This window comes from Chelonoidis abingdonii, chromosome 1 (assembly GCF_003597395.2).
Source record: "Chelonoidis abingdonii isolate Lonesome George chromosome 1, CheloAbing_2.0, whole genome shotgun sequence".
NCBI classification, from domain to species: Eukaryota; Metazoa; Chordata; order Testudines; family Testudinidae; genus Chelonoidis; species Chelonoidis abingdonii.
Genome location: NC_133769.1, coordinates 156,332,416 through 156,357,334, shown reverse-complemented (window position 1 = coordinate 156,357,334; position 24,919 = coordinate 156,332,416). Strand labels below are relative to the sequence as shown.

Here is a 24,919-nt window from a genome sequence, read left to right as displayed (position 1 = left end):
GGCGGAGGCTCAAGGTGTGGGGGGATGAGGGCTCTGGCTGGGGCAGAGCATTAGAGTGCAGGGGGATGAGGGCTCTGGCTGGGGTTGAGTTGGGTGCAGGGGGATGAGGGCTCTGGCTGGGGCTGAGGAGTTGGGTGCAGGGGGACGGAGGATCAGGGTGCAGGGGGATGAGGGCTCTGGCTGGGGATGAGGATTAGGGTGCAGAGGGATGAGGGCTCTGGCTGGGGATGAGGATTAGGGTGCAGGGGGATGAGGGCTCTGGCTGGGGATGAGGATTAGGGTGCAGGGGGATGAGGGCTCTGGCTGGGGATGAGGATTAGGGTGCAGGGGAGAGGGCTCTGGCTGGGAATGAGGATTAGGGTGCAGGGGGATGAGGGCTCTGTCTGGGGCTGAGGATGAGGGTTTGGGGCATTGGAGAGGTTCAGGGCTAGGGCAGAAGAGTAGGGTAAGGGCAGCCTTCCTTGCCATTAGCAGATGGCAGGCGCTAGGACCCTGGGGCAGCAGACAGCAGTTCTGCCAGGAGCTGATCTGCAAGCAGGCAAGGACCGTAGGACGAGGCAGAGGGGGGATGCAGGGGGACGGGTGGAAGGCGGAGGCCGGGACCCGCTCCAGGCAGGGACGCGGCAGGGCGGGGCGGTGGGGGGAGACCCGCTGGGGCCAGGGCCCAATCCAGGCAGAGCCGGGGGAGAGACCCAGCTCCAAATATTGTTGGAGCAGGGCACCCGGCCCTGAATATTCCTGGAGCCCGGGCACCTCGATCCCATATAAGCCACCACCTATGAGATCTGGGGCTCCTGCACCCTGCTCTCCCCCTGAGAAAGCGCTCTGCTCGGCTGTGAAACTGTCCGTGCTAGGGGAAGGAGGGCGGCAGGATGAGAATTTTAACCTGTAAAGATGATTTGTAGGATTCTTGCTCTGTTGTTTCCTTTCACACTTGCAAACCACGTGTGTCTGAAAGAATGGTAGATTGGGGGTTTCTCTGCGATCCCTGGTGAGATTCCAGATTGTTTTAGCAGCTAGCTGAGCATATTGCGCTTAACCTGAGAGAAGATGGAATCAGCCACATGTGCGATAATTAATTAAATATTTGTACTGCTTTGGCATCATCATAAGAGCCATCATGGCTGTTACCACCACCATCACATGCTGAGACCTGGTGACTTAGAATTTTATCACCAGTTATGTCTATCTCATATTTCCCTTGTATTGCAAAGTCCTCTAGGGCAGCGGTTCTCAACCTTTTTCTTGCTGAGGGCTTCCTCAATGTGCTATAAAAACTCCAGGGCCCAGCAGGGGATGGGGGAACTTGGGGGTCTGGGTAGGGGGAGACCCTTGGGCACAGACATAGTTTTACTTCTATTTACAGGGACCTCACAGGGTCGAGAGGTGGAGCACCACCTCCACTTCCTGACTGAGGGCTTGGCTACACTGGCACTTTACAGCGCGGCAACTTTCACGCTCAGGAGTGTGAAAAAACACCCCCCTGAGCGCTGCAAGATACAGCGCTGTAAAGCCTCAGTGTAATCAGTGCTGCAGGGCTCGTGGACCCTGGTTGAGAACCACTGCTCTAGGGACATGGCTGTTGACCTTTCATGGAAGGCACTGAGATACAGTGATGGTCACTGCTATAAACTCTGAGAGAACCCGTTGGTGAGGTGAGCATCTCTCCACCTTAGATTGTAAGCTTTTTGGGGCAAGGACCACTTTTTGTAGTGCTAGACACTACCACCACTAAACCTTGTTCCTGATCCTGGGGTGAGGGAATTAGATAGTATCAACTATGTGCTGAGTAACCCCTGAGAGATAACTGCCAGAAAGATAATGGACCAAATAGTTAAATTTATGAATAGAGTGAATTTAAACATGGGGTTAAATACAAAACAATTAAAAATAATTGAGACAGAAGAAACACATAGTACTGCATACTCTTCCTTCTCTTTAGTCAAGCACAATGGCCTTATTTTTTATTTGTATTCCAGTAACACCTAGAGGCCAACCAGGCCAGGGCCCGACTGTGCTAAAGTGCTGAAAGCAGAGATGGCAAGTGATAGTGTCTGTCCCAAAAAGTTTATAAATCTAAAGAGACAAGACACAACAGGTGGATGACACAAGTGGGCAAGGGTAGAATGAAATAAAACAAACAAAAGGATATGCACAATTCTTAGCCAATGAAAAGCAGTGATCACAATTTGCCACTTGTCCAGCCATTATCTGATTGTACTTCCCTGCAAACATTACAGAAGAGGTGAGTTCTGAAGAGATGAATTCTGATGGAGTCTGACTGAGCACATTTCCCACGGAAGTGCTTATCAGAGTAGAGAACTGAGTTTTGCGGGCTGGCATCACCGGTAGAGGTAAGACAGACATGAACCTTACTGTAAGATATAAGGTCAGGTAGGTAGGGCAGAGTTAGATTGTGAAGGGCTTTGAGAGTACAGACAAAAAGTTTGAGTCTGATACAGTGGAATAAGGGAAGCACTCAAAATTAGGAAATACCAGTGTAACTGTTGCTTTATCCCCAGCATATGTATATTTTGATTAAGTCCATTATTCCTTTAAGGTGGGGTGGGGAAGCTTTTTGGCCTGAGAGCCACATCTGGGTATGGAAATTGTATGGCAGGCCATGATTGCTCATGAAATTGGGGTTTGGGGTGTATGGGAGGGGGTGAGGGATCCGGCTGTGGGGTGTGGGCTCTGGGGTGGGGCCAGAAATGAGGAGTTTAGGGTGCAGGAGGAGGCTCCGGCTGGGGTTGTGGGCTCTGGGATGGGGGTGCAGGAGAGTGCTCTGGTCTGCGACCAAGGGTTTGAAGGGCAGGAGGGGGTCAGGGCTGAGGCACAAGAGGGGGCCAGGGGTGCAGGCTCTGGGCGGTGCTTACCTCAAGCAGCTCCCGGAAGCAGCAGCATGTCCTCCCTCTGGCTCCTAAGCAGAGGCATGGCCAGGCAGCTCTACACACTGACATGTCCGCAGGTGCCACCCTGCAGTTCCCATTGGCAGTGGTTTCTGACTAGTGAGCGCTGCAGGGGTGGCACTAGGGGTGGGGGCAGTGTACTGAGCCCCCTGGCTGCCTCTACGCTTAGGAGCCAGAGGGGGGACATGCCCCTGCTTCTGGGAGCCACGGCACATGCAGAGTGGGGCAAGCACCCGACCCCACTCCCTGGCAGCAGCTCGAGGGCCACATTAAAACGTCTGAAGGGCCAGGTGTGGCCCCTGAGCCACAGTTTCCTCACCCCTGCTTTAAGGAAATAACATACGATCTTATTACCTTAAATAATTATTTAGACACTTCACTTTAAGTAGATTAGATTAGATAAAACAGTAAAACAAATTTATTAACTACAAAGAGAGCTTTTAAGTGAGCACAAATAATGAGCCATAAAAGTCAGAAATGGTTACAAGAAAAATAAAGATAAAATGCCTATTAATATCTACTTGAGAAACCAACTTAGTTGCAAAGCAAACTTTCTACCACGTGTTCCAGCAGATTATTGACCAAATTTTCAGGTCAGGACCCTGCCCCCAGAGTCCAATAGCTGTTTTATCTGCTCAGGTGCAGAGGATGAGGTGGACAGGAGGAGGAAGAGGGGTGCCTTAGGGTGTTTCTCCCTTCTTTTTGTAGTTTCAGTCCCCCTCTTGAAAAACATTTCCAGCTGAGACCCAGGAGACAAAGAGTCTATGTGGAAGGATATTCCCTAATGTTTTTTTTCACCTGTTTGAACTTCCTGTGTTTTCCCTCCTGCTTGATGATTCTGTTTACTGCTTAAATACAAATTAAGGCAGGCACACGTTCATTTGTTTAGGATAGACCTGTTTGCTGACTTCTGCTTGGGCAGGGCTGTGGTGTTTGGAACAGATATTAATGTCATACAGAAAAATCTTATAACTTCACATACAATGTTGTCACACACATTTTATCAGAATGATACTGACCAGCAAATTATGATTCTTCAAATGATAACTTACAAGGCATACCTTGTACAAAGATTATTACAAATAGTGTGTAGCGTGTGAATACAGGGGTGTGTTTTGTCACACCCTCTTTCTCAGAGCCTAGCTACTACTTGGACTTCTTGAGATACAAAAAAAACTGGCAATGATTAGAAGAAGATGGTGCTTTTTCTGCCTCAGCCTAAAGCGGGGTTGGTATCAATTTACAGTCACATACTCTCTACTGTAACTGCTCTAAAAAGGTTTTGTGACTGCTGTAATGCTTCTTAAGGCACCCAGAACTGTGAGTTACCTTGTCACCACCTCCCTCCAGCATGGAAGGGGCCTTGCTTGTGCTGGCCAGGTATTGGTTCCCTAACACAATCAGCCTGTCAGCAACTCAAGCACTATCCTCTGAGCTACACCACCTCTGTCTTTGCCTTGTAGGTTGACAACAGATGCCCACCAGACCATGACACATTGAGAGTGTTCCCCTATATTATTCATCCCCTGATCATGGAATATCCACAGAAATCTCAGATCCTCTGTTTCCAAAGGAACAATGTACCCCGGTTTCACCTTACACCCTTGCTCCTGTGTTATGCATGGCACTTGAGTTCAGTTATAAAAAAAAAGAAAACAGAAAGAATAGAGATTAAATTAAAAAGCAGTGTAAGATATCGGAACATATGGTTATATATAAAACAACATCATAACATGCCTTCTAAATCTTAAATTTAACTAACAAGTTATCTTCCTATCTTAAGAAGCTTATCCCACCAAAAGTTATCTTCAGTGTTTCCAACCAAGCCTGGCTGAAAAGACCTCTTCTCATAAGATGAAGTTTGCTGGCAGCTTGTCCTCACAAATTGAAGAGATCACTAGGGGTTCATCTGCATGCCAGATATAGTCTCAAAAGTTAATTGTCTTACCCCTAAACACGATAACTCCTGCTGCTTTTCCTGTTAATTTCACAATCCTTCATTAGCATTTGGCTGACACGCATGAGTGGATGCCCATTGTGAAGCATACAATGCTCAACATGCACATGACCAGCCAGAGAGAGATAAGCATCTTTTCCCCCTCTTGCAGTTACTAAGGAGAATAGGAGACAGTCCAGCAAGGGATCCATTCTCCCAGAGAACCAGGAGCTGTTTGTAACCCCCAGAGCAGTGCAGCCAGTCACAGAACAGCATCATGGCCAAGCGTGATGCTGGAGAAGGCACCTCTGGTGAGTATGCAAGCCCAATTAATATTTGGAGTTCACATTGTTATACTCTGTTTAATTAAAAAAAAATTATGAGGTACAGTATCTATTTGCTTCCGAGTAGCTGCACCAGGTAGGCAGAGAGTGCTCCATGACAAAGGCTGTTTTATGTGCACAGGAATGGCCTGGGAATCCTCCATAGAGAGCTACCATATCTCTTTTTCTTCTGTTATCATCAATGGTAGCAGATATTGTAATCAAAAAGAGTAATTAAAGAGAAATTGCTTCTAAAGTTGTCATCTTTCAGTCACTACTCTGATAGTCAACTGAACCATGTAAAATGCCAAATATGAATCAAAAACAGAGCAGGGATGATGTGGAAAAAAAACCTTTTATATTGGCTTGAGCAGGTATGAAATGATGCAACTGTACATGTTCAGGACTCTGGAAATACACAGCAGTACAGTTAACTGTATTCAAAAGAATTCTGGAGATACATGGCAGTACAGTTATAATTTGTACCATTAATTACTTGTACCTTACTGATTACATTAAGCAGTGACCAATGTATTTTAAAATCTAAATGTTTAATGTGATTATCACTTTAGATTTAATTGTTCATGGAATTGCAACGCATTGACAATTATGCATTTATAAAAATGTTGGGGTCTGTGATTTGGTTCCCCCCCCTTTTCTGGAATGGTTCAAGGCATCAAGAATGCATCAATCATTGGTGTAAGCCAGTGGTTCTCAAACTATTGTACTGGTGACCCCTTTCACATAGCAAAGCCTCTGAGTGCGACCCCCCTTATAAATTAAAAACACTTTTTTGTATATTTAACACCATTATAAATGCCGGATGCAAAGCAGGGTTTGGGGTGGAGGCTGACAGCTCGCGACCCCCCATGTAATAACCTTGTGACCCCCTGAAGGGTCCCAACCCAAAGAAGCCCTGATGTAAGGTATACCTGTGCTTATATGTATCACATGTACTAAATGTGATAATGACTTTCACTGTGTGAAATAGTCTTAAGAATGCTCTAGGGTACTTTTTTAAGTGTTCAGACTGTGTGTGTGTTTTCTGTTACTTTAGTATAGTAAGAAATTGTCTTGATGACAATAATATGTGTTTTTTTTACTGCTTTTAGGGCTTTTGGTTTACTTTGTGTACTTACCTTAACATCATTTGATTTTAACGAATTAAGTGCATGCTTGGTGTAAAAGAGTCTTATAAAATTCAAAGATCATAACAGTAGTTGCTTTAAACAATCCTGAAAATTTTCTTTCCCTTATAAATTTTGTTTCCCTGTCTTTGAATATCTAGTGACCCTATAGCAGCTAATTGTTGTTATATAGTTGTATGTTTACAAGTAAATGTTAGGTTGTGAAAAGGATAAAAATGCTTTGTGCTGAGCCTACTAAGGCACTTAGATCGACCTAACTCAAGTGTCTACAATAAAATGCAGCTCCGACTCATGTAACTCACCCACTACGTTGACTTAATAACTCCACTTCCATGAGAGGCATAGCACTTAGGTCGATTTAGTTAGATTGACGCAATGTCAGTGTATATCCAGGGCCGGTGCAAGAAAGTTTTGCGCCCTAGGCAAAACTTCCACCTTGCGCCACCCCCCAACCCAGCTAACCCCGCCCCCCCACGGCAGCTAACCCTGCCTGGGGAGCCTGTCCCAACTCAGTTCGGCTCCGTCTCCTCCGCTGAGCATGCCGGCATCGCTCCAATTCTCCTCCCCTCCCAGGCTTGCGGTGCTGAGTGGAGGAGACTTAGAGCAAGGGCGGTGTGCTCTGCGGAGGAGACAGAGTGGAGGTGATCTGGGGCAGGAAGTGGTTCCTCTGTGCGCCCCCGCCCCCCCCAGTTACTGCGGGTGGCCCTCCCAACCCACCTCCACTCCACGTCCTCACCTGAGCAGGCTTTCAGGCACCCTTGGCAGCCGCCTAGTTTGCCTAAGTGGTTGCACCAGCCCTATGTATATCAGTGATATACAGACAGAGGCTCGCAAGCCACAAGTGACTCTTTAATGTGTATCCTGTGGCTCTCTGCAGCACATGATATTAAAATACTATGTGATTTAATTATTAACCAATCAGAAACCTTTTACTGTTATTGACCAATTGTAGTTGATAAAATAATGATGCTTGGTCAGTCATTTTACTGTGAGAACTATATATATACTGTTTAAATATGAATATATAGTACTATAGTAAATGAAACAATGAATTCACACTACTTCTTCTGGGTAATGTTGATTTATCGCTAATTTGGTTCCTGAGGTCTGAGTATCACTGGTGAAGACACTGTGTTGCTTACACTGACTGTTGCTACTTTTCAGAAACTATCCTACAATGCCGCACACTGACAGTTAAATTGGTGCAAACCCTCCTAGTGAGGACACAAGAAGCGTAGTGTGGACATGTAAAACCGATTCAATTGCAGCAATGGCTGTACATCGAAGTAACTTAGGTAAACTTAATTTAGTAGTGTAGACTTCACCTAAGTTAAGTCATTTGATTAAAAGAACTGGCCCCAATTGAGAAGAGCGAGCAGGGCTAGCGAATAGAACATTGGATTGGAATTTAGGAGATCTGGGTTTTATTGACGCACTGCCTCTGACCTGTGCAATGACAAGCAAGTTATTTCACTTCTATGTCCTGGGTTTCCCCACCTGTAAATAATAATACTGACCTTCTTTGTAAAGAACTTGGAGATCTATAAAAATGTGCTATATGAGACACTTATTACAGAGCTTTAAATAGAAAGGGGATCTTAACATTACCTATAGAGGAGCTGCCTCTTCACTATAATTATTCCCTGTGCTTAATCAAAGAGATTTTACTATTTTTTAATATTAACTGTCTGTTGTTTGCAAGTTCACTTAAAGTTTGCTGGGACCTCATTAACAAACTAATCTTCCAAATGTCTTGAGGCCTCCATTCATGCTCACATTCACTCTTTTCCCCACTCGCAACCAGCCAGCTCTTCTCTAACTTCCCCAAGTCTCCGGGACAATAGAATTCTATGAACAAAAGAGGAGATTCTTGATTCCACAAATCCAATGTTCCATCTCTGGCTACGGCCCATGCTTCTGTCTCTCTCTTCCAGTGGCATGCAGGAGAAGACTAAATGGACAAATGCAGACTGGAAGCAGGGTTACAAACTGGGCTTTTATTTCAGAGCATTTAGTGTATTTACAAGAGTTTAAAAAACAGTCCTCCTGGCCCTCTGCAAGAGACAGAGAATGCACGCTCAAAAGGTGTGAGGATAATTTGAGCCCTTAGCTACTCCACACCTCACAAGGGCTAACATTTGGAAGAACGTAACAGTGAGCGCTCATGGGATGGAGACTGGGAAGTAGTGTGAAATTATTCAGAAGTCCCTAACAAAATATATGGCATCATACTTGCAGCTAAATCAGATTAAGCAAATCATCCAAAGGCAGATACACATATGAGGCCACAGTCACGCATGCCTGGCTTGCCTGAGTGTAAGCAGAGATGTGCAGATGCACTCATGCCACCATATGTGCATGCACTTTTCCATTCTCAACCAGTCATTCATGTATGTACACAGGCAAATACATTCAAAGCCACACTCACTCCCATCCATGCACACTTGCTCTTGTCCATGCACGCATGCACAGTGACACATATACATGTACTTTGTTAATGCTCTTTTACATGTGTTTTAGGTACAGAAAAGAGCTATAGAAATAGCAGCAATCTCACCTGACTTATCAGCACCTGAGAAACTCCATTACTCTCCTCGAGCAATAGAGGAACAGGAAGCTAACTTCTCCCTCTTTCTTGCGGTGGCACCATCCAACCCCTGAACACCCATGACTGGATCCCAGTCGACGTTCCCTTTCCAGGGCTGGGAGGTTGGATTCTGTGTTATATATTGGCCTCCAAGTTTTGGTCACAGAATCAGTCTGTTTTGTCCTTTCGGAGGTGCTCCCCCATGGCAGCTGCTGTAGGACTTTGTCTTGGTTTGAAGGCATAAGTGACTTTGTGGTTTACTGAAAAGTGATCATTAACCTTCCACTACCATCACTTGCTGCCAACCCCAACAAACATACCAGAGTGGGTGGGGAAAAGAGGTGGAGACGCACAAGAAAGACAGAATGGGTTAGAATCCTCTCTGAAGAGGCAGGACAGAGCTAGAGAAGGGAGCACTAAAGCAGAAGAGGTTAGAGTTGCCTGTGCAGGAGGTAAGAATGGGGGTTAGGGCTGCCCGGCCAGCGCCTCCTGGATAGCCTCGCTGCAACCACTCAGCTCCATCTGGTTGAGGACGTAGCTGATGCGCTCCACTGTGGCACCCTGGCCCATCTGCAGTCTCCACTGTCTCAGCATCTCGTATTGGGCATCCCGCACGCGCCGCTGCTCCAGCTCAATTCGCTCAATCTCATAGTCACTCAGCCCCAGGCGTCGCACAAACTCCTTCCACCGAGACAGCAAGACATGGTCCGCCACAGTATAGAGAACAACAGGGTCTGGTGAAACATGCAAGGGGACATCAGCAGCAGGGTCTGGGGAAGTGGAGCGGGGATGCAAATGGCACCAGTGTAGTCTGGGGTGAGAAACATGATGGTGCTGTGTTAGGAAGCACCTCCCCCAGATCAGGTCTTGCACCCCTCTGAGCGATCGCACAGACACATGACACATCTGGGTCTGAGCCTATCTACAAATGAATATGGGGGGCCTCACAAGCTTGTTCACGGGGATGGTCTTGCGTACACATGCACACACATGCCAGGCCATTCTTGTAAAGATGCTTGCATTGTGTCACTGCCATGAATTCACACAGTAAAGTACAGCAGGGCAATAAGCTCACCAAAACAACACTGTCCAAAACTGGACACATGCAACAGGCCACTCTTCGCTGGCCTCAGGCAAACACCAACACATGTGAACTCATATGTACTAGATCTGTTTGGGCACAGAACTGCAACTGATGCACAGAGTTGTCATGCACATATGCATAAAGGTGCACATGCTGCACAGGCACATGCACATCCCACCCCCATGTGCATGCAGAAATCCTGTTTCTCAGAGGGAACTGCACTCACTGTCTGGGAGTTGAGTCTTTCCAGCAGGTCTGACACAATCAGGTAGCTCCTGTTCAACCATGGACCTTGGCACAGCATTGGCTGTCCACATTTTTTCGATCTGGGGTGTTACTGGAGCAAAGGTGGCAGATTTCCTCTCGTTCATCACAACCTGTGAGAGACAAATATTTACTCCGGAATCATCACTGGGGCAGCCCAACACCCACTATATCTGAGGGGAACAGCTGCCACTGCACACTTAACAAGGTAAAGAGAGATGTGGATCAGGGACCCAGGAGTTAAAACTTCCCCATGAGGGAGGAGACCCTCCCCCAGACACCGTATTTGTGAGGCTGGAGTCAAACATTTCTTACCCGCACAGCAAGAGGGTTAAACTTTCTCTTGGCATCAGAAAATGGGGGTCTAGGAGAAAACATCTACAGAACTGAGTCATCCCAGGAGCCCAGCTCAGGGCCTCATGCTCTAAGAGATCTCAAATGAGTTCCAGAGGAGGGAGGGGACAATCCCTCTTTATACAGTCTTCTGGAGCCCCTTAATCCCAAAGAGGTAGCGACAAACTGAAGGAGCTCAGAGAAGAGCCACAGAAATGCTCAGGGGGCTGGAGGGATCAAGTTCTGAGGAGAAATTAAATGAGCTAAATCTGCCGGGCTTGGCCAGGCCAGACATAAAGGATTGTCTGGGGCGGGAACGGAGGGGACATGAGACCCATCTGCAAGTGTCTGAGAAGCATGAATCCTGAGAGAGAGAATGGGGCAAGATGAAGCCTGGGGATAGGAACTCAGGAACTATTCCTCACTAGTTAGGGGGTCTGTGAAACTGAGAAGTTGTCTCTTTAGGTATACAGCCCAGAGCCCTAATGCTCGGGCTGTTCAGAAGTACGAACCCTGAGAACAGGTGGGGGAAGAACATTGCCCTGGGCCCCAGGCAGGTGGAATGGGACTGAGGGGAATGATAATCTGAAGGTAGGTTTCTGCACTGAGTACCATGCTTACTTCAGATACTGTCTCCTTCTTTGGCTGCTGTGTAGAGACTGAAAAAAAAGCAGAAATTGTTTTCAGTTCCTTCCCTCCAAGATAAACAGAAAAAGCGGCTCAAGCCAACAGGTGCCTCCACAGCTCTGATTTCACTTGAGGGATTGTGGTGAAATGCACAAATCCCAGCAATGAGCTCACGGGAGGGATTCTCATCACTGATGTAAGAATAGATGCAAGACTGTAAGAACTGCCAAGATCAGGACAATGAGCTCATCTACTCTGGCATGCACCTCCGTCCTTGCACTAGGTCAGACCAATGGGATGCTGAGTCCCATATCTCCCTCCCCAGCCTCCTGAAATCCGCCCAGCCAGTATCACCACTGAGACTGTTGTACTCACCACATGAGTAAAAAATAGCGGTTGTCACTCTGTGACGGTATTGCTTGATCACTTTAACTGCAAAGAGTAGCCCAAGGCTAGCTGCAAGCACAGCAACGAGGCCAATGAGCAAGGTGGTATGACCTAGATGAGGGAGAGAGATTGAGTGAGTAACAGAAGGAAGGGGAGAGAGTGGGAGTAAAGACAGGAGCAAGACAAAAGGAACATGTAAAGATGGAGATGGAAGTGAAAGCAGAGGAAAAGTGGGGAGAGAGGAGGATGGATAGGGCAGTAATAGGGCAGGGAGGATGGTGATGGGGTTGATAGTGAAAGCAGAAGCACATGTTGGAGGAATGCCAATACCCTACGAACCCCAGTAGTCATCCTGCACTGAGGGGAAAGTTGATGGCCTCGGCACTGTGGCACAGTCCTTCTTACACTCTTCTTCATTACAGCTGAAAGAGGGAAGCAGAAATCTGAGTGATGTGGGGAGCGAGGGCACCATGTGTCAAGCATTCCCAGGGACTGTCCATTTCACAGCTCCTTGCAAATCTGCCTGGTGTCAACACTAGGGGGCAGCCTGAGCCTGGAAGATGAGGTTATTCGATCTGCCTGCTGAAGGTCAGTGTCTAATGGAGTCCATGCTCACTGTTGCACAAGTAGGGGGAGCATAGGAACAGGAAACCAACCTGCTGCAAGGGTTGCAGTTATTTTTGTGCAGGAAGTATCCAGGGTGACATACACAGATCGTGTCACTGTTCTTTGTACCTGTAGAGAAAAGAGGGAAATGTCAGCCCCAGGGGAGATGACAGAGAAGGAAAATCCCTCTAGAATGGAGAGAGGATGATCTTTCTTTGTGGGTGGGGAAATTGTTGTCAGGAAGGTGAATCACTTGATGGCACAGGTGTTTGGGAGGAGATGGGGGCAGGTGTGACACTCGCTGGTAGATGGTGGTTGGGGAAAACTGTTCCAGAGCAGGGAGATCACTCTCAGGCACAGGACAGAGGGGAAATTGCTCCAGTGTAGCAGAAACTGGGTTGAAGGATGGAAATAAAGAGGTGCACAAGGGGAAATATTCATTACAGAGCAAGCAGGAGGGGAAGGAGAAGGAGAAGTGGCTCCAGAGCAGCAGACATGGTTGAGGAAGCCAATCAGGGCAGGGGAGGAGGGGGAAATCACTCTGAGGTGTGGTATGTCATGTGTGGGCAATATCTATAAGGAAAAATGCTCTAGTGCAGCTGTGAGGGAAACTGCTTAAGGGGAAGTTACCAGCTGCAGGACATGGCAGAGAGAGGCAAAACTCACGTGAGGAAGGGAGTGAAAATGTCTCTAGAACTCATGGGCGGATGGGGAGAGCACTAGGGGGAGGAAGGAGGGAAAGAGCTCTAAGTCAGAGGAGCGGGAAGGGAATTGCTTAAGGCAGGGGGAGGAGGGAAGTCACTCTAGGGCAAGCATGTGTGTGTGTGCGCACGTGCGCAAGTGTGAGAGAGAGAGAAGCTGGAATGGGAAGCGGCAGGGCAGAGGAGGGGACTTGCCTAAGGGGTAGGGAAATTCATACCAGGGAAGGTGTGAGATGTGAAAGGGGAAAATTGCCAAGGAGAGGGTGACTTGCTTCAGAACAATTGGGGAGGGAGCTGTACTATGGGAAAAGAAAGAAAACAGACTACAGGAGAAATTGGATGGAGGAGGAAGTGAGTCTAGGGGTACGGCTACACTTACAGCTGTACAGCGCTGGGAGTTACAGCTGTCTTCATACAGCCGTGTAGGGAAAGCGCTGTAGTATGGCCACACTGACAGCTACCAGCGCTGCAGTGTGGCCACATTTGCAGCACTGTTGGGAGTGGTGCATTGTGGGCAGCTATCCCAGCATTCAAGTGGCTGCAATGTGCTTTTCAAAACGGGGGTGGGGTGGAGTGTGACAGGGAGTGTGGGGGAGACAAGAGAGAGTGGATTTTTGGAGCTGACACTGTTCTCAGCTCCCTGCCTTGCAAGTTCTAAGGACTGGAAGATACACAGCATCTACCTTCAATCATTTTAAAAGTTTTGACCCTTCCCCACCCCTCTCTTATTCACTAAATGTAAATTATGCGCTCCTAAATAGCCTTCAGACCACATAAGCAGCTGCTCAACACGGACTGCCCCCTCCCCTCTCTCCTCAAGCAAACAGCTGTGAACATTCCAAAGCAATTCCCCTGCCTCCCTCTCGCTCGCTCAAAGAGCAGCTGTTAGCTTCGGGGAGCTCGTAGTTCAGCCATTCTTCCGGTTTGTTGTGGACAGGAATTCTGGGATACCTCTTAATACACTGGAGGCCAATAAAAGCGCTTTTGGTGGCCACACTTGATGAGCAGTGGTGCATCACCAGCGCTGAAATCGCTACACCCCAAGCAGACCAGGTGTACAACCAGCGCTGCAGCCAGGGAGTTGCAGCGCTGGCTGTGCTTTGCAAGTGTGGACACAGAGTGAGTTGCAGCGCTGTAACCCCATCACCAGTGCTGCAACTCTCCAGTGTAGCCAAGCCCTAGGTCAGGAGGGAGGTAGTGCAGAATGAAGGCCTGGTCTACACTAGAAAATTAGATCGGTTTAACTATGTTGGTCAGGGATGTAAAAAATCCACACACCTGAGTGGCATAGTTAAGCTGACTTAAGTCTCTGTGTAGACAGTTCTAGGTCGATGGAAGAATTTTTCAATCAATCTAGCTATCATCCCTCAGGGAGGTGGATTATCTATGACAATGGGAGGCATTCTCCCATTAGCATAGTTAGTGTCTACATTGACTCACTACAGTGGTGCAACTGTAGCATTTTAAGTGTAGACAGATCCTCGGTCTCTCCATAAGGAGAGGGTATGGAAAAAATGACTCCCAAGTCAGGGAGAGGCTAGAGGAGAAAACTTCCCCATGCAAGGGAGAGGGAAATCAATCAAGGGCAGGGGGAGCAGAGGAGAAAATGATTCTCTGACAGTGTGGGAGTGCATCACTCCAGGACATAGGAGGTGTAAAACTGCTCCAGAGTGTGTGAGAGAGTAGGATCCTTCCAGGGCTTGTTGAAGGGAGTGGGAAGACATTGCTCCAGAGCAGCGGGGGATAGGTATCCACACCAGAGCAGAAGGAAAAATTTACTCAGGACAGAGAGGACTGGCTCCAGCACAGGCAGGGTGGGAGGAATTAATATGAAGCAGGAAATTTCTCCTGGGTATATGGAGGGGGAAGAAAATTCACTCTGTGGTACAGGACAGAGATATAATCTGTGATGGGGGAGCAAAGGTTGCATGGGGGCAAGGAGGAGTAGCGAAGACTGTAGAAGGTGAAATCATTCCTGGACTCAGGGAAATACAGTAGGAGGGAAGGAACAAGAAATTGCTCCAGCAGAGAAATCACACCAAGGCAAGGGATATGGCTCCCCCAAGGCAAGTGGGTGGGAGGAAGGGGTTGCTATGTCCTGCCCTGGCAGCAGTAGCAGCTGTCTGTGTCACACTCACAGTTTTGCCGGATGGTCCCGTTGTGGCATGGGCTGCAGTTCTTACATTTGAATAAAGTATTGAGTTCACTCTGAAATTGGTTGGTCCGACAGCCACAGACTGTATCCTTCTTTTCAGTGCATTCAGACAGTGTTATCTGCTGTAATTCTGAGGGGCGAGAGAGAGAGAGATGATTCCACCCTCTTTCCACCATTGGGTCCTCTTCATGGTGACAGTACAGGCCGGAAACAGACATCATCATCCTCTGTTTTCCCCAACTAAGAGTTGGTAGCAAAGAGCCTGACAATCACTCCCTACAAGCTCACGTCTTCATCAAAACACCACCACTCCACTGCAATTACCAACACTGTCCCTATCCCTTTCCTCCACTGTTCTTGTCCCCATCCACCCACCTCCGCTCTATCCTCATTCCTCACCACCATATCCCCATGTCCACTCCTGCAGTCCCTGTCCCACCACCACCACCCGCTTCCCTCATCCCTGTCATCCCACGGGTGAGACTCACCTGCACGGCACCGTTGGCAACTAATACATTTCCTCAAAATGTTATCCGTAGCCGTGAATGTGCCCTTAGGACATCGCATGCAGCGGGTCGCAAGAATGTCTGACTGACAGTCTTCTGCCAAGTAAGTCCCTGAAACAGAATCACCTAACAAGGATCTGACAGGCATAGAGAGACATTCTCCTAGGGCAAATGAGAGCCAGGGACACTGCAGGGGACAGGGGAACCCAGAGCTGAGAGGCTGCTCTAACTATAGACAAAGTAGACAGTTGCCTAGGATGGCAGCTTTCTGGGGGGTGGCCCTCCCATGGCATTGTGACCTGGCATGCTAAAGGGTGGGGTGACTTTGTAGTGGGAGAGGGCAGGGGTGAGAAGTGCACACTGAAGTTTTGCTTAGGCAGCAGATTGTCTTGAGCAGCATCTGGCTGCGAGTGCAGGTAAATTATATGTTTCCTTAGCCCCAGCAGGGGATGCACTTACCAGGGTGAGGGGACAAGGGGAGAGGACATCCCATGACTAAAAGTACATGTCTCCTTTACCCCAGGATGTGGCATTCTCACCAGGGATAGCTTGGGAACAAGAGATATTTGGACTGAGAGTTCAGGAAACAGGAATGCCTCTCAGGCCTTAGCAGTAAAGACTCACTGTTACACTCTACTGTACCTGCGTGGCACCTCATGCAGCAGTGGGTCCTGTTGGAGTGTAGGTACTCTCCCACCTGACACTTTGGCTCCCTCTTCTTTCTCCCCAGGGCTATCCCATGGATTTGTTGGGTATCTGAGTTTGGGGCTACTCCCAAGCATTCCTCAGCCCACACCCAGGCCAGAGTTAGAATGAGCTGGAAAGGGAAAAAACCACTGTGAGAAAACATTTCCTTGGGTAGAATTCACAGCTGAGCCTAGCACCAGCCTGTCAGGCCAATGAGACCAACTGAACTGACCTACTGCCTGAAGAGAGACTGTAATGGATATAAGGTCTATGAACCACATGAAATTTTAAGGAAGGACTGAAATCCCTTCACTTGAGTCATGCGAAAGACAACCTGATTCCCCATTAAATCTTTTTTTGTAACATTTCACTGTTTAAAAACTAATATGCTCCAGGACTACAAAGACAGAGCAATGTAACAACATTACAGCAACTCACTCATCTATAATTAGAAGAGTATCTCCCCCCACCTTTATTTTAATGTTTTTGCTTTGTCAGTGTTTGGTTGGGGAAATTGCTTTAATATAATAATTTATAAAGCTATGAGCTGAGAATATTTTTGACTGCAGTCTTATTACTATTTCCATCCTTAAAGAAAAATATTTTCCTTTCTCATTTAAAAACTTTTTTACTTTGTATGTTACCTCACACAGATTATTGAGAAGTTAAGCACTGGGCTGTGAGAAAAGAAAGAACACCCTATGTGAAAAGTTTTTAATGCACTACACATCTAAGAGCTAACACTTGATATTTTGGTGGCCTATATAAGCATAATGAGTTAAATAACATTTTTCCTTTGTACCTGGAGTGGGCTGACTTCTCAATGAGAAGTGTGCTGTGAGAATGTACTTGTTTTGCTTTGCTTCTGTGAAATTGTTTTGATCTTCGTTTTTATAAGTTCTTTGTAATTTTATTTGAGTGCAATGTTTTCCTAACTTGCTCTTGTGAAAGGGATTAGTACCAGCTGCAAAGAAACAGACTTTTTTTCTGATGTGAGAACTCTAGCAAAGTGAAAGCTAAACCAATAAAGATAATAAAGTGTTGTGGTTGTGGGTTTTGGAAAACATAAGCATACAAAGGTGCCTATTACAGCTGTATGACATCCTATTCCCCTCTCAAAAGTTAAAAGTTTTTAAGAGAAAGTTACACATGTGAAAACCATTCAAAGCTACAGAAATGTTAGGAAAATGAAATTCTGGCAAACAGGGGGACCTCCTCTCACCAAAAATGTCAGAGAGCTATGAATTATAAATAACAGGTAAGAGACCATCAGCTCTTTCAGTTGCCACAGAACAAAGAAAGATTAAGAATGTATTTAAATGCACATTTATGTGATATATTGAACCAACTTGGGGATGCTCTAAGGCTCAAGTCCAGAGATGTTTGCAAGAGGGACTTGAAAACAGTCCACATCAACACTGCAAGCTGGGAAGATGCAACTAGCAACATGCCATACTGGAGTGATACAGTGCACCAGGGACTCAAAGAGGCTGAAGAGAGGTGGTTGAGAGAGGAAGGTACAGAAGGCCTCTAGAGCTAGTAGTGCACCAACTTTATCTTCTTGCCCTGTGCCTTATGCCCACATTATCTGTGACAAGAATAGTCACTCAAGAATTGGTCTTTTTAGCCACTCACAATGCTGCAGCACGACACATAGTAACTGAACTGCTTTAGCACTTATATCATCAACTTTCAGGATGGACAGTTACCATTAACCAACTCACATGGAAGCAAAACGGATTCCACAGTTGCAAAGGTAAGCCAGTTAGACACAAAGAACTGATTATAGCAATTGATTATTTGCTGGAAAGAAAGTGGAAAAGCATTCATGCAGGTGGTCTGATAATTATGAAGCTGATGTTCTAGCCAAAGAAGCAACTTTCAACAAGATACCATGGGAATTTATAAACATGAACCAAATGTAAATAAAGTACATAGTATAAATATAGGAAATACCAGAAAAGCTCAGGCCAAGCATACAGAACACAAAGTCATGTAAGTTGATTACTCTGATACCACATCTTCAGGCATAACAGACAAAGAGACAAGGATGAATCAGATTTTGTGAAAACAGTTACAAGACAGTCATTTCTAGGTTTTACAAATACATAAAAGGTTAATAAGTTTTATTACTGATCAAGATCTGAGGAATAATAAAGAACTATAAACCAAAGATGAAACAAATGACTCAGCCTTTTAAAAAGACTTTTACACACACAAAATACCATAATAACTAATTCCCAAGAACTAGCAAGGACTTTTGTTAATGCATATTGTAGCAGGGTGGACCCCTGCTCCTGCCCTGAAGGGGTGAAAAACAGCCCAGAAGAAGGTTGTGGCTGTGGCAAGAAGCCTGGGCTGATTGGGGAAAGTAAGCTCAGCTGTGGCCATGCTCCAGTCAGGCCCACCTGGCCCCTGTAAGAGGCAGTGAGTCTCCCTTTGGCTATAGAGGGAGAAGGGCCTGGCTGCTGCAGGGAGCTGGACACAGGGTACCTGGGTGAAGCAGGGTTGGGGAGCTCCTGCCTGGAGAGCCCCAGGCTGTGGCCTAGCATTAGGCCAAGAGGTCCTGGGAGTTGCAGGGGTCAGCCCATGTGTAGGCAAAGGCAGCAGGTCCAAACCCCCTTTGCCTATGATGAGTGGCTGATACTGCAGTCTGCCCCAGGGTGTGGGGGCTAGATGGAGACTGGGCAGTAGCCAGTACTGAGGCAAAGTGGGGTTACTGGTGTGGGGATTCCCCTGGGAGGATTGGTGGGATACTGCCAGGGGGCAGCACCCCAGTTAAGAGGTACTGGGGTCCAGGGAAGAACTTGGGGCCAGAGGACAGGTGGATGGATCACTGGCCTACAGAGGGTGCTCCAGGCTGGAAATTGAGCTAATTCCTGGAAGTCACCAGCAGGAGGTGCTGCAGGGGTGAGTCTGCTTGTCTGCAGAAGTAGTCATTTAGGAATCCATGACTGCTACCAAGCTCTGAGGTAAGCAGCGTACTGGCAAGACATGCATGAGCTACTTTGAATGAGGTTGTTATGCTCCATAAATAGCAACTCACCAGGACAAGGTTCAGACATCCTTTGCAATCCAGAGAAATTGCTTTCTCAGGTCAGATTTACAACTTGACTTTAGTGGACCTATTCCACAGATCAAGATGGGATAAATATATGCTAACTAACACCTGCTTGTTTACAAAATGGATAGAATTTATTCCCCACTTTAAACAATAGTTCAAACCACAGCATGTGTGCTGGTGAATCATGTTTTTAGTCACTGAGGCATACCGCAGGGAACAAGAATCAGAAAGCGGTTCAAGCTGTGTAAAATACTGGTAATTAAACCCAAAATTACACATTGCATATTGTTTTAGTTATCTAGGCCAGACCCCCACAACTGTACTGCATTTTGCTGTTTCATCAAGGAGCCAGTTCTAGCTCTCTGTTCCACATTTCTGCCTCCTCAGGTAGCTGTCTACACCTGTTGCAGTGCCTGTCAGTTGGGATGGGAGGGAGAGCGCCTATATATACCCATCCTCTGCATGTGCTGGTGGTGATACAATGCACAGGTCTCACCCACCACGGCTATTGGCTGGTGCACGGAGGCATTGAGAGTCACGTTCTCCCCTGCCCCTGCCCATCTTCAGCCTGGCAAAACCCAAAGCCACCACCTCTGCAATTCACACCCTCACAGGCACTCCTGCCTAGCCTGAAAGTACTGTAGATGTCCGCAAGTGAGGGGGATGTGAGCAAGTAAAAGGAACAAGGTGAGGAAGACAACAAGGGAGAAGAAAAAGAGGGAGCAAATGGGGAAGAAAATAAATAGTTGCAGAGGGGAATACAGGGGCTGTTGGTGATTACAAGTTGGCTACAGTATTGGAATTAGAAGACAGTGGCTAAAGTATTGAAATAATCATAGGCTCATCATCAGTTTGCTGAGTTCTCATCTCAGGAAGAAACATTTGAATGATTTTCAAAGGAAAATGAAATTTTACAACGTAGATGCTTTATTAAAATGTAAAGAATAGGTAAGCTCACTGCCTCTATTCTGTGTGTTTTAATAAGTCATTTGTTTGTGTTATACAATAGTTTTTCCCTAGATATATTAATTCCAGTGTTTTAATGTTGGTGTGCTAGAACAAACATTTGTGTAGCATCTACACTAGAATTTACGGTCACATTACAGTGTTAAATAATATGTTAAAATAACTAAAAATTCAAGTGTAAACAAATCCTTATGTGTACAAGTACACTGGCTTTTATGGTATAAATACAGCACTTGATGCTACTGGGGACTTTTGGGAGGAGGGGAAATTCAAGCTTATCTGTGGACCCAGCTCCTTGTGCCCCTACACTTTTAGATTACATTTACTCCACTGGCTGCAGGCTAGTTTGTGCTAAATGTTTGTAAAGGAAGAATACAAATATATAATTGGTGAAGCAAGCTTCAGTGTCGCTAACTCTCATGACTATTTCACAAATCTCTTGATGTTCAGTATTTTTCCACCTCCATGAGTCACGCAACTACATGAGAATCTCAACTTTCTTTTTTTAAAAGAGGGAAGTTACTGGCCCTCAGAATTGCAGAGAAAAAGCTTGAAAATGTGACTCAAGTGCTCCCTAAAGACTCAAAACCCAAAAATCAAATAAAGAAATTCAACTTGTATTTTTTAAAAAATATTATGATTTTGGGGGGCAGGAGTCATGCTTTCATAAGAACATATCCCTGAGTACCCACTCCGCTGCCCAAACATAGTGTTAGTGGGTGCTGTACTGCACAGAAAACCATGGGTGAGTCAGAAGGGAACACTCTCTCCTTTGAGTCAGTACTAACTCTCATATATAGGTTTTAGGGGGTAAATGCCACTTAATCCTTCCCTCAGCAAGGCAGTGGTTCTCCAGTGCTGCTTAGGAGAGGAGAGATTCCTTTCTTTCTGACTAATCCCAGCAACTGAGGAGTTAAAGTCTCCAGGCTGGCTGGCAAGTCTGCAGAGCAACTGCAATTCCTGTAAATCCAACCTCTTGCTGAGTCAGAGACAGATTAGGGAGGCAGCTCATTAAAAATGAATTGTTTCTGCTATGGCAGGAAGTCAGGAACAGGGAAGAGAGGCAGCTGCCTGGGGGAGAACACCAGAGTGACACAGTAACCCCTAGAGTCACTGAATACTAAAGAGTCCTATTCTAAGAATACTCCCCTGGAATATAAAGCCCTGTGGAAACCCCAAAACACAGCTTCACAGGCCCCCATGGAGAACCCAATTCAGATTCCCTGGAGATTTCTCAAATTGAACTATCCCTCCAAGAGTCAGGGTGAATAAAGCCAGACAGGGAGAAATGGAGGTGCTGAAGGGCTTTGACTACACAAGGTGGTATATCAGAGGGCACTATTTCAGGTTGGGGGTGGGAGGGGCAACTTTACGGTTTTTTTGTAGATAACTTAGAAATTAGCTGATAGGACCACTGTATCTACTTTCTTTATAAAGAAAGAAAAATATATACAAACACCAATTGAAGCCATATATTAAGTTTACATGTAAATTTAGAACAATCAGGGAATAGTACAGCTAGATATTCCCAATCCCAAACCTTGAGGTATCAGTTTTGGAATCTTAACACAGATATCAGAAACACAAGTTTGATACTTTGTACACTATCTTTAATAGAGATAAATAAAAATAAATAAGATCTGCTTATTTTTCTAACAGACACGCTCTGTGTTACTGCTATTATCTACTCTATTTTAGTCAATTGTTTTTCACTCCACTACAAAGGTATTTACGTAATTAGTAACATGTGATTTAAGTTTTTTTTCTCTTTTATTAAGAATACAAATGTATTTTTCTAATTATTTTGGCATTTATGTTTACCAGTCACAATCATGTACGTGACTTAGTAACATTTGACTCCATCGTTACTATCAGACTTGGAACTACATTTATTCTCATATAAACTTCAAGTTATTTTACAAATATAATTAAGAATACAATTTGAAAATAAGTGACCTTCATCTGCACAGTGTCTCAAATTGTATGTTTGGCTTATTTTAAAAACAACTGGCACAGCTAAGGTGAGTACAAGCTAAATTTACATTCTGGAAGGATGATATTTGATTGTATCACTTTAAATAATGGACAAAGCACAATATGGTAATAAAAGTAATAATGATAATTACTCCAGACAGGACAGGTTAGGCATTTTAGAACTCACTACTCAGAGAAGTAAATTTTAGCGTAAGAGAGAAATAAAGTTATGAAATGCACAGACCAGTCAAAAAAACTAAAATAACAGAATAAAATTACAGAGAATATATGTGTATTGTGCATTTCGACAGAAGTATCAAGTAGTAACAACGATAATAATACAAGTGTGTGAGAGAGTGTGCACGCGCATTGGGGGAGACTGTGAAAGAGTGGGTGTGTTGGGGGAGTGTGTAAGAGACTGTGCGTTGGGGAGGATTGTAGCGGGGCGACTGCGTGCGGTACCTTAGCTGTCTCTAAGCCATACACTCAGGAGACTGAACGCTACCACTCCTGAGCCAGAGGCACCAGCACAGACAAGTTTCCTTTCCCCCCATACCAGCTCAGCAGAGACCCACTCAGGCACAGCCACCTCTGGCATTGGTCAAGGTCCCCCAGCACCTTGCCAGCCATGGATCAGTTTCCCAAAGAAGGGGAGGCTGCCAGGACCATGGTGGCAGGAGCTGGGTGACTGGAGAGCAGCGGCTGCTGGCCAGGCACCTAGTTCTGGGAGGTGTGGTTACAAAGAGCTAAGGAAAATACCCCCCAAAAAGCCCTCCCCCACAACTGGTAAAATTATAATGTGGTATGAAACTGGGGGGGCATGTGCCCGCCCCCCCCAGTGGCACCCCTGGGAATGGGACAGAGTGGAGGAGACTAAGACACAGGAGACTGGGCAACAGGAATTACTGAAGAGAATTAGATACATAGGGACAGGAAACACAAGACAACATTCATTATCCAAATTTGTGGAACTGGGAGGTATTGGAAATGTAGATGATGGGAGGACTGGAGGGACTGTTACAGCCCTGCATTTGCAGGAGGAAGCAGGGATGTTGTAGGATTGCGGACTTGGCTGGGGAACCTCAGGAGAAGCATCTCCTTGATAGTTAAGTGTTATTTCCTCTGGTGCGACAGTGAGGAAAAGCAGCCTCAGGTCACTCACCAATCCAAGTGGGATATGGCTAACTTTCAGCCTCGCTTATGTAAGGGAACCCCATCAGAGGAGTGCAAGCTCAGGGACTCCCATGACTCATCAGGTGTATGCAGTGTTGTTGTAGCCCTGTTGGTCCCAGGATATTAGAGATAAGATGGGTGAGGTAATAGCTTTTAAAGGACCAACGTCTGTTAGTGAAAGAGACAACCTTTCAAGACAAAGCTATTCTTCAGGTCTGGGAAAGGCAGAAGAGCTGTGTGTGGCTGGAAAGTTTCTCTCTCACCCACAGAGAAAAATACATTACCTCTACAACCTTCTCTCTCTAGAACTTATCAAGGATAAGAGCACAGTCTTTCTAGGGCAGAAGTCCCCAAACTGTGAGGTGTACCCCTAGGGGGCTGCCGAGGAACACGGAGGGGACCACCTGGTGCCCAGGCCAGCCCCTACACGGGGAGTGCCACCCAGCTCCACCCCTGGCCCGCCCACAGCCCTGCGCCCTGGGTTCCAACTGTGGGCCCGCGACAGGGACCTTGGCTACCAACCTCGGCCCCCTCCCAAGGCTATGCTCCCCAGCTGTGGCCCCAGCCTTGCCCCCTTTACTCCTGTCCACACTCCTCCCTCCGGAAGCCATGGCCCAGCCCCAGCTGGGGGGGGAGGGGCGCAAAGTAAAAAATGTGGGGACCACAGTTCTAGGGGGGCATACCAGTGGAGGAGAGAGCAGCTCGTGAGGGGAGGCAGGCTATCAGTACCAGCCCATTTCTACAGAGGGGGAAAAGGAGACCCCAGAATGGAAGGGACTCACAAAAGGCACATCAGAAAATAAAACTCAGATGGCCTAACTCTCACTCTCTTCCCATTTTAACCCACCAGACCCCACAGTCCTCCCAGACCTGGGGATACAACCCAGAGATTTGACTCCGAGTGTTCCTGCAGTTACCAACCAGACCCACACCACTCCCAGCCCTGTGCTCCCATTAACCCGACTCTCCAGCCTGGTGACTGATTGTTGGGAGTTAGGCGCTCATCCCAGGTGTTACTCACCGTAGCCACCAAGACAGGGGAAGGCTCCGGATGGGCCATGGTTCTGCGGTCTCCTACGTCCCCATGGTAAAACCCCCGTCTACAGAGAAGCCCCCCAAGGCTAACGCAAATCTAGCACCAAGAGACCGTACACAAACTGAAACTAGTAAGTTCTGCAACTTCCTGCCAGCAAAGGGTGAGAAAGCAACAGGAAAGTGGGGGGTGGGGAAGGGAGGCAACATGGAACTGTAAAGTTAACCCTCCCCTACCCACAGCACAGAGTCCAAGAGATTCAGCCCTTACCCCATTCACTCCCCCCATGGGACAAAAGCTCAGTTGTTCTCATTAATGCTAACCCTTCCCTCAGGGTAACAGAAATTCATATTCCCTACTAATCTTCCTCATTCTTGTGGAAAAAGACAGACCCACCCCTTCCACCTTCCACCTCATGGGTCAGACAGAAACCCAGAGATAAATCCCCAACCTCCT

At 46.6% G+C, this 24,919-nt stretch overlaps 1 protein-coding gene and 1 long non-coding RNA gene across 3 annotated transcripts; one reads left to right on the top strand and one right to left on the bottom strand.

Moving 5' to 3' along the window:
* The first annotated feature begins 2,039 nt into the window (after window positions 1–2,039).
* Window positions 2,040–12,248, top strand: LOC116820866 (uncharacterized). 2 transcript variants are annotated; one of them, XR_004372762.2, is made up of 3 exons: window positions 2,040–2,354; window positions 5,018–5,156; window positions 7,422–7,914. It is a non-coding gene; the product is annotated as an uncharacterized LOC116820866 (long non-coding RNA). The 2 variants fall into 2 exon arrangements; XR_004372761.2 differs by lacking the exon at window positions 7,422–7,914 and adding an exon at window positions 12,021–12,248 and having other exon boundaries at window positions 2,041–2,354.
* On the bottom strand, window positions 8,299–24,638 carry TNFRSF1A (TNF receptor superfamily member 1A). The gene is made up of 10 exons (XM_032773597.2): window positions 24,452–24,638; window positions 16,209–16,383; window positions 15,549–15,677; window positions 15,044–15,190; window positions 12,255–12,333; window positions 11,938–12,020; window positions 11,587–11,709; window positions 11,206–11,243; window positions 10,214–10,364; window positions 8,299–9,637 (listed from the first exon to the last, which is right to left on the bottom strand). Exons 1-10 carry the CDS (start codon window positions 24,488–24,490, stop codon window positions 9,369–9,371), a joined length of 1,233 nt encoding a protein of 410 aa, XP_032629488.1. The 5' UTR covers window positions 24,491–24,638; the 3' UTR covers window positions 8,299–9,368.
* Window positions 24,639–24,919: the final 281 nt, after the last annotated feature.